Source organism: Caloenas nicobarica, chromosome 4, assembly GCF_036013445.1.
Source record: "Caloenas nicobarica isolate bCalNic1 chromosome 4, bCalNic1.hap1, whole genome shotgun sequence".
Taxonomy (NCBI): Eukaryota; Metazoa; Chordata; class Aves; order Columbiformes; family Columbidae; genus Caloenas; species Caloenas nicobarica.
The window spans coordinates 54,643,006-54,652,975 of record NC_088248.1 but is presented as its reverse complement, the minus strand read 5'-3'; the positions used below and the strand labels follow the sequence as shown (position 1 = coordinate 54,652,975).

The 9,970-nt window shown below is 45.1% G+C and overlaps 1 protein-coding gene across 1 annotated transcript; it reads left to right on the top strand.

Annotated features, from left to right (window-relative positions):
- The first annotated feature begins 665 nt into the window (after positions 1-665).
- On the top strand, positions 666-1,241 carry RHOH (ras homolog family member H). The gene has a single exon (XM_065634615.1). It carries the CDS (start codon positions 666-668, stop codon positions 1,239-1,241), a length of 576 nt encoding a protein of 191 aa, XP_065490687.1.
- The last annotated feature ends 8,729 nt before the right edge of the window (positions 1,242-9,970 follow it).

Sequence of the window (9,970 nt, the reverse complement as noted above, 5' to 3'; positions counted from 1 at the left end):
TCTTGACTGCCTCTAGAGAGCATGAGTATGTTTTCAAGGGATTCTGAACTGAAGGGTTAAGAGGGATTCAGGATTATGTCAGCCTTGGTGAAAGTCAGAGGCAGGAAATGTCTCACTAAAAGCAGGTTACTAGCAGTTATACCAAAGTAAAATTGATTTTATTAGTTTTTTAGACAATCAGAGGGAAAAAAATAGTTGGTCTCAGTGGCGAATGGCAGAGGTGATAGGACTGTTAGCCCCGTGGAGCAGCAAGAAGGTTATTTACATGAATAGCTGTTGCACACGCAGCCAGCTGGGAGGGAACAGCAAAGTTCAGCATCCTCGGTGTGCGGTACTCCCCATGGCTGTCCAAAGACGTGTCCAGATGGCTTAATCTTGATGAAGAACAGTCTTTTCTCTGTGGGTTATAAATGTTACATTTTATTTTTACTCTTCTAGAAACACCATTTGACTCACTGAGGAATTTAAACTGACAGCACCATAGAGACGTGCGGAAGGAAAGGAGATTTTAAACCCAAGTGACACTATGAAGTCTTGAGAAGTAAAGAGATTTGGACGGTTTCTCACCAAATGGAAGTTATCTAGAGAGCTTCCAAGGCCACTGCATCTCTCCATCCCACTTCTGCTGCACAGAAACGGTGCTCTTGGCCCTGGACGTTAATAAAATGCTGGATTCAGTCAAGTGTGTCCTGGTGGGAGACTCTGCAGTGGGCAAAACATCACTTTTGGTGCGTTTCACCTCTGAGACTTTTCCAGATGACTACAGACCCACTGTATATGAAAATACTGGAGTGGACGTCTTCATGGATGGTGTACAGATTAGCCTGGGTCTTTGGGACACATCTGGCAGCGATGCCTTCAGAGGCATTCGCCCCCTCTCATACCAACAGGCAGATGTGGTATTAATGTGCTACTCAGTGGCAAACCACAATTCCTTTCTGAACCTGAGGAACAAATGGATCAGCGAGATCCGCAGCCATTTGCCCCGCATCCCCATTTTGGTGGTGGCCACACAGACCGACCAGCGCGACACGGGGCCCTACCGCTCCTCCTGCATCAGCCCCATGGATGGGAAGCGTCTGGCCCAGGACGTGCGAGCCAAAGGCTATTTGGAGTGCTCTGCCCTCAGCAACCGCGGGGTGCAGCAGGTGTTTGAGTACGCTGTGCGGACAGCAGTCAATCAAGCCAAACGGCAGAACAGGCGGAAGCTCTTCTCCATTAATGAGTGCAAGATCTTCTGAGGACTGTCAGCACTGGGTTTGCCCGCATTCGTTCTTTCCGTCTTCGCACAAAGATACCGCAGCAGATGGAATGGGAGGTGAATCAAAGGAGGACTCCTGGCAGAACCACAGTGCAGGTGCCCCTGGTGAGACAGATGTGCACTCTCTCTGACCTGCTCCCCACCAGCACACATGGGCACTCTCTTGGAAAACAAAAGGTGCAGGTACATCCCCTTATTCACAAGCCCGTGTTTGGACTTGGCTAGCCTGGACTGGAGCAGGCTTAGCCTGGAGATCTGCAGATAGTATCTGCATTGATTTTGTTGGTGTTTTTTTTTTGTTGATATTCCTCAGTTGTTCGTTTTTCTGCATTTATTTAACAACAAACTTCTGCTTGGATCAACCCTCACCTCTTGACATGTATGTCCATGTGGAGCTTTTCTTATACTTTAAGAACTTAGTGTATAAAAATCTGACCACTGTGTATTCTATTTAAAAGACTTTTGTATACGTTGTTGTAAAAGGCTGACAGTTTATTTTTATATTTTGGAGGTTCTTCCTTTAGCTAGCCACAGAAGCAAATTGTCCTATCCATGTAATAAACGGCCTGCAGGCAAGCCCAGCACTTCTTAGACATGCCTGAGTCACTGCATAGTAATCAAACCCAGTATGAACAGCACAGGAGTGATCAAAACTTAGCGACATTTGACGACTGTCCTGTGGCTTTGTGAGATTTATTTTATCTTGTTCCTCAACAATGTGGCCAAAGATGGGATGAACCAGGAGGAAACTAGCTTGACTCTTCCTAGACCTCACCTGGTTACAACCTCTGAAAGGCTGGCCCGCAGTCAGGGATGGTTTCAACATACGGTTGGGGTGGCAGAGATTATTCTGTGCTATCATCACCACTGTTGTCCCTCCTCTAATTCTGGAGGCAAAAGATTTCAGTCTTCAGGGTTGAAAGGTATTTTTAATGAGCACTAAAATTTTCATGTCTATTTAGTACACTTCTTTTTGAAACAGTGGTTTTAGTGAAACCAGTCACCTTCTATAGTGAAAAATTAAGTATATGGCAATGTTGAATGTGCGCGTTTAGAATGGCTAAATAACATTCTTTTCTGAGTTTGCATACTAAGTGTGACTGCCTGGGTTGTATCAAAATAAGACTGAAACAGGCTTTGCACCCTGGGGAGCCTGGCAAATCTAAGAGTCAAATCTTGATGTACCTACTTGGGTAAAGTTACCGTCCTGCATAGAAAGCCAGGCTAAGGAGGAGGAAACTCCAGGTGTGTAAAAGAACTCTGCTAGAAGATAGAGTGGGGTCAACCCACAATGCTGTACATTCCTCGTGAGTTGTGGTGTTCCCCTTCTCCTCAGGTTGTCTGTCCCCTCTGCCCCACACCATCTCTCAGGACTTGCAGATCTGTCTCATCCCAAGGTTTCTGCTGCCCAGAGAAGAAACCTCCTGGGGGATTTCTTAGTGCAGCAAGATTTTTATTCTTCCTTTCCCTGTCCTTCAGCTATCTCAGAACTGACCTTTGAGGGGCTCATAGCATGGTGCCATAAAAGATGGCACATAGCACAGTAGGATGTTTCTCCCCCAATGTGGGTCTGAGAGAGTGACCTGTGTTTTGGCTGAGCCCAGGCTCCTGTGTTTCAACAGGAATGGACGCAGTGGCTTGTCTGATTCCAGCCCAAGGTGGGACTTCAGGAGTTACCCTGCTAAGCAAATAAGCTATAGCTCAGATCTTATCTATTTATAGATTGTCCCTGAAAAACTGGTTGGGTGCTCTTCTCCATAATCCGTTCTGCCTCTGAGCTCCTCTATAAAGAGAATTTCCAAATTAAATCATCCCCTTCCTATAAATCCCAGAGATGATCTCACCTCTGATGTAGGTGAGCAAGTATTGGCATTGCAGACGCCTTGAATAGCAGAGGTGCACAGGACCCTTGAGTTTGTGATTGTCCTGCCAGCTTCCAGGCTGGTGAATATTCACCACTCATCAACCTGATTGTAAGGGAGGCTTCTGGTCATGAAAACATACTGGTCTCCTGTGAGGTTTTCATATCAGCTTTAAATCTTTACAAGCTTCTGCACCCAAGCACATAAGATGAGGGCTCCCATCACCGCCCATCTTTCCTGTACTCTTCTCTTTCCTACTTTCTCTTCTGGTGTTGATTGCAAATCCTTTGCTCCCTGAAACACTAAAACTGACATGTTTGTAAAAGAACCTGAAAGGTGTGATACTTATGCAGAGTTACACAAGTGGGCAGGTATTGGCAGTCCTGGTTAAAAAGCTTTCAGCTTTTGGAATAAATATATTTCTACATCTCCACTCTCACAATGCCTCTTCACTGAAAGTTTTGGGTTTTGTTATCCTAATTTAAAAACAGCCATTGTTACTGTTTGAACATTAAAGATTACATGTAAAATGTCATGTTGTGAATCTTCAAATCTGTTGCAATTGTGGACATTTTTATATGGTCCCCACTCCACCGACAGATTTAATACCTGGTTTCAACTCTTTTGAGATGTATTTTTGCCAATATTTTTGCCAATATTAAATGGTCTTTTTTTCTCTGTGGGTTAAGCTTTGTTTATAACAGTTCACGCTGCTGTTTTCATGTGTTGAAGAGCAATAACCACTAGGCCAGGATTCTGTGTTGTGGCATTTGCTCCAGAGAGTTGTTATATCAGACAAAGCCAGATGAAGATGTGCTCCAGAATCACATCATAACTGAAAATTCCATCTTATCCATATTTGCTTCACAGGGCTTGTTACAGTGTGTTACAAAATGAAGAATTCAAGCTTGCTGACTTTTAAAATCAAATTGGAGAGAGGATAAAGTAACAGGGGGATTTTAGTTTGGTGCTGTGTCAAAAAAACCCCACAAAACTGTTCCAGTTTTCACAGCCTGCCTATTTTCAGACTCTCAAAGCTAAACAGCACTTTTCACTGGGAACAAACTGTGAAGCAAGTTATTGTAGTGTCTAATTATGCAGCTTTCCCTGAGCTGTAGAACTGATGTGCTCGGAAAGTGTGGCAACTCAAATGCAGAGAATGAGATCAGGACATAGCAGAACTCAGCAGAAGATTCAGCCGAATGGCTTATTGGGATGGGGTTTGTACAACTGCAGCCCAGCTGTGTGTGGTGTGAACGCTGAGGTCTCCCGTGAAATCCTACCAGGGTGTTTTTGTGAGTGCTGCTTGGGCAGTGGGATCCCTGGGTGCAGCTCCGTGGTAAAAATCCGGCCCTAATATTCAAAATACACTCAAATGACAGCTGGGTACATGCTAAGTTTTAACTTCTTTCATCTGAAAAACAGCAGGTTGGGGGAGACTGAAGCAACGTGCAGCCTCAGCTCAGTCGGGTTGAGCTGTTCAGCTATGGGAAGAGACCTTGCCAAAGCATTCCTTTTCTAGCCTCTCAAACTGATCCCTTTCAGTTTGTTACTACATTGCTAATTTTACTTTTGCTTGCTGTTAGAAGTTTCTTTTTTCCTTCTTTTTTTTTTCCTGTAAGAGAAAATACTCGGAACTTGAAATGAGAACAGCAATAGCACTGTCATTTTCATCAGTGTCTGACCTCATTTTGACAGAAAAAGTCATTTTGAGTCACTAAGTGTTTTACTGAATTCTACAAGTTGGATAAAAAGCTTAATATATATGCAATTGTGATTTAAATCAGAAACTATTATTTTAGCAGAAAAAAGAAGTATTTTCCTTTAGTAATTTACAAAATGCGGTGAGTACATGTTACATTATTTTAAATACAGATTTCCCAGCCATCTTATACTTACTTGGTCTGTGGTATACAATATAAATATTTTCTAAGAATAAATAATAAAAATACATTTCAGATCTTCACCCCCATTTTTTCATATAAGAAATTATTCAAGCTTGCAATATATAATTGATTCCATTTTGCCTGATATTTGCAATTAACAGTTTGCAAATATTTGTGTAATTTTTGTGGGTACTCTGTGATTGCTAAGGTGTCTGAACATATACTAGCTAATGCTTGTGTTGATAAAGAAAATGCATTAGAAGCAGTCTTTTTATACATGGCACCACTATGAAGTAAATCACCACAGGGATCAGACACAAAGAAAAAATAAATGTCGGCACTCTGACATCTCAATCTTTCCTGTATGACTATTGCGTTGGTGTGAATACAGCCATTAAAATAATGTCAAATAAATGAGGTAATTCATGTCTCTTAGCACTTTCCCCCAATGCCTCTGCTACGCAGGGCTTGGGTTAATATACAAAGAATAAAAAGCTTCATTTCAGAACATTAGGATGGTTTGTCTGCACTTGCCTTTGTGAGAAAGTTAACTACTTGGACTTAATTAAAAGTCACTTCAGCCTCTGAAAAAAGCCAGATATGAGCACAATTGGGTTAGCCAAACTCCCTTGTTAGAAACAACAGTAATGAACTGTTGTCTCTGAATGTGAGATTTTCTTCACAGCTCTAAGTGCAAAAATCCTGACCAGTTATCACCGGGTACCTGTCCCAGCTGACCCGTGTGCCCTTCACGTCATGCTCTGAGCAGCCAGCTGTTGAAAACGAAATTCAGGGAGAAAACAATATCTAGATGTTTACATGGCCGTAACTGCTTAACTATAGCTACGGTGGCCTTTCCCCTGCCCTGGGCCTGTCACCCACGGCGGTGTGACCAGGCAGCCGCTGTGTGCCGGCAGGGTCCATGTTGCTGGGAGGCAGGTGGGGAGCATTGCCACCCAACAGCCCTGGCCACGCAGCCCCGGGAGACAGGATTTCAGCAGGACACAAGCGATGCTCCTCAGAAGTGATGCTCCTCAGGGCTCCCCCTTACCAAGCGCCACAGGCAACTGCCCTGCTCTGCAGACAGGGCTGGCTCTGCCCCAGTCAGACCTCTGCTGCTTGCAGGTTCTCTTGCAGTAACAGATTTATTTTGTGTGACATTTTAAAAATCAGTGTTTTTCTAAGTCATTACCAGGCCTGGTTGCTGTAGCCACTGTCACACTGGCAGCACAGGCTGGAGGCTGCGTCTCAGCTTTGCTGGGCTCCGGCTGCTGCATTTTGCGGGGGGTTCTCAAAGCACTGAGCCCAAACCTGTAGCACATCCCCTTCTGAGCGTGGGGAGACAGCCTCCAGCCGCGCAGGGATCAGCCGCACTGAATTAGTTATTAGCAAACAAAATAACAGCTGTTGCTGCCTTTCTGGTTATGGAGAAGTGAATGGGTGACACATCTGTGCTCAGGTCTTTCACAACGCCTTACCCAGGGCTGGCCGGGGGCTTTTCTGTCACCGCTCCCCTCACCTTGGGTGTGATTCATGCAGGGGTGGGGTAGAAGGGCGCAGGGTTGTGTGTGGCGGTGGTTGTTTCTGTCTCTGGAAAAGAGGAAGGAAACGACGACCGATGCCTCCGCACGGCGTGAGGTGCTCGCTCACTCGCGTCTGCAGCGTTTCCAAGAAGCCTCTGTCGGGCGCCGGCTCCCACGGGCGCCCCAGCAGCTCCCGGCTGTGCCTCGGGGGACATGAACTGACCCGATCTCTTGTGCAGAGACCGGGATGTCTCCCTCCACCCCCCAGGCTGCCTTCCCAAAAGGCTCTGTTGCTGTTCAGGTGCTACAAAAAGGTGAGATTCTCGAAAGAGCAGGCTTAGCTTTGAAAATCAAGATCCCTTGCAAATGCCGCCTGCCCTGGATGTGGTTGAGTGTGCCCACTAGCCACAGGCAGGGCCACAGTAGCCAAAGGCGGGTGGCCAGCACCAGCATGCGAGGAGGGAGACCCAAGACCTCAATTTGGTAGATGAATTAATTATATAGAAGCAACAGGAGGGAGACTTATGCGTCTCATATGCCGAATCCCTCTGGTAATACAGAAGCAACTACTAAATTTCCTCTTTCTCAGAAAACACTGTTCTTTTTGTATATAAAATGCTACGTGACTTTTTGTCTATTACCTTGGCTAAATGCTTGCATTTATCTACCAGGACGATGTCAAATTTGCTGCTTAAAATCCAGTGTCAGCACCATCCTGCTGTGAACGATGCAGTGTTCAACACAGCATGCATCCAAGTAAGGGTTACAGGCCACAGGATGTCATAAGAGGCTGGTTTAGGCCTTCTAATGGATCTTGGACGTGTGTATATATATATATATATATAAAATTGCAATGTAGTATGTGGAATTTGTGCTGGTATCTCATCTGTCATAGAGTTATTGACCAACAAAGCCAGAGCTGCAGCCTTGGCTCATGCTTAGGGCATTGGCTTAGAAAATGAACACTGCTGTTTAATCCCCCTCCCATCATGTAAAGCTTGGCCAAAGCCAGGTCAGGTCAATGGGGAGCTTTTAAATTTAACCAGGCTTCGAATCGGGTCTGTGTCAGCCTGCACGAGTAACTTTTAGGTACACAACTCCAAACTGACTGCAACTGACCTGAACCAGGGATGATGTTCGGGATCAGCCTGACACAAATGGATTCACTCTGCCTGAGCCTGTGCTCCATGGCTGCATGGTGAATGGCCCCACATGTGAAACGGGGACATGGTCCTGACCTTTCTGTAAAGTACTTTCAGACCGGTCATGAAACTTCTTGGTGCTGATGGGTCCTTCTGAGTTCGCCAGGTCCTAGCTCCTTTCTGAGAAATGTTTCTTCCGGCGAGTTTGACCTGCAGAGTTTGCTCTGGCCAGGTTTGGAACACAGCTTCACAGGATTAGGGCTCTCCAGCATTTCAATTCATTGCAGGCATAGGGGTAAGTAAGGTAAGTGCAAGGGACAGAAAGAGAAAAGACAATACACACAATGCATTAGTTGCTTTATTTAACAGATTTTAATCATGACTATCAACATAACACCCTTTTAAACTGTAGAAAACATAGGTATGGGCTGAGGTGACAACTGATTCATCAGTGACATGTTTAGAAATCGAATTCTCCCTGAGGGAGCTATGCTGAGTGCCAGGAGGTTAAAGCAGAGGGAAGGTCCCTCCATACTCACCCCTACCCGTTTTTTCTGGAGCATGCTCTTGCATTCCCTGTAGTGACTGTACTCGGGGCTAGACTGATCTCAATGTGTGCAATAGGCACATTCTTACACTAAGGACTTGGTGCCCAACTGACAGATCTCACTGAAATTTCACTACCTTGAAAATGTTCCCATTTGCTTTATGGGTGCATAGGAGAGACTGAACACAACTTGAGCAAGATTTTAGGTTTAGCATGACCAGGGAGAGTAGCTGTGAGGTGAGCAAATATGGTCTTTTCACCTTTCTGTGACAAAATACTGGGGAGAAATTACCGGTGTTCTCCAAATTGTTCCTTTATGATGGGAAAGATGTTTTTTTCTGCAGTGGGAACAGACAGAGGTACCCATATGGAGTCTCAGGATCCTGATGTAGTACAAGACATAACTCAAGGAGACTAACACAACTTTCCACCTGGCTGCTAAGAAAACTGATGCACTGCCCTTGCTCTGGAGCATCCTCAAGTTTTTGGCTCTCTAATGTGCAGGGGCATGGCTTTGCTCTTTTTACCTGACTATCCAGAGGCATGTAAAGAAAATGAGGCATCTTTACCCAATGATTCTCCCTCCTGCTTTCAGAGCTGACACATGCTTTTGACTCCCATTGCTGAAATGTCATAATTTAACTTTTAATTTACAGATTAAAGAAATATTATTATTTGCCTAGCACACAGAAGATTAGCTGGGAAGTTGCCTTTTCCCCCTTAGAATGGCTAGTTCCAGTGGACTTGATCTTTGCAATAGGTGTCAGCCAATGCTGGTGGAGTTAACTCTCTGTGAAACTGCACAACAGAGACTGGAGGGATATCACTGCATTGCACATTAAATACAGGAGTGATACAGCTTTAAGCAGAGACTACAAATAGCATATGAAAACAGACATGGGTTTTGGAAAGATCTAATGCAAAAGGGGTTGGTTAACTGGGTTCCTGGAAAAGAGGCTGATTTCTGATTGTGATCTGGGACAAATCACTCAGGGATGCTACTGAACTATCCAGAATTAACCAGGCATTTGCTGAGCAGAGGAGCTTAGATGTCTGCAGGGTAGTGCTCTGACAGTGTGCATATGACAAAAGAACCAAAACACTGGGAAAACTGAACCTTGAGGCAGAGTGGCATGAAAAAAATCCGCCTGTAACTCCACAGAATCAGCCTGCTGCGTTGCGTGTGCTGTGATAAACAAGAGAAGCTACAAGTGTGCCAGGCGTGAGGCGTGAGATGCAGAAGCAGCAGCGGACCACATAGTGTCACAGGGGTCTGCAAGCACCATGAGAAGACACCCAGGGCAGGAAGAGAACACAAAAGCCTGGGAGCTCTTCACAAGAACAATGGACAAAGCTGCAGCAGGAGATGGGCAAAGTCAGCATGGAAATTACATTCATTTCTGTACAGGGCAGAGGTATGTAAGAAACTGCGGTGCTAAAGATAACTACGTAATACTTTAAAAAATCCCCGGGCTGTGGAAAAAAAGCTGTGCCAGGGTCTCTGAGGTCTTGCAGGTGTATCAAAAGAAATAAGAACTTTGATTGGACCTGGGGCTCCCAAAGCTGCTACCGCTTTGTGAATGTGATACTGTGCTTTTCTGGAGGGAAACCTGGACAACAGGGACTCTGAAGCGCGGCCCCATGCTGGTGTTGCTCTGACAGGTACATGTTACGGAGAAATGAGCCACGCTTTCTCTGAAGCCCATGGTGAAGGAGGTGATGAATCAGCCATTTGGCTCAAAAGGTCTC

Bases quoted from the DNA above. Each gene is read 5' to 3' on its own strand.
- RHOH (XM_065634615.1), top strand. From the start codon at position 666: ATGCTGGATTCAGTCAAGTGTGTCCTGGTGGGAGACTCTGCAGTGGGC.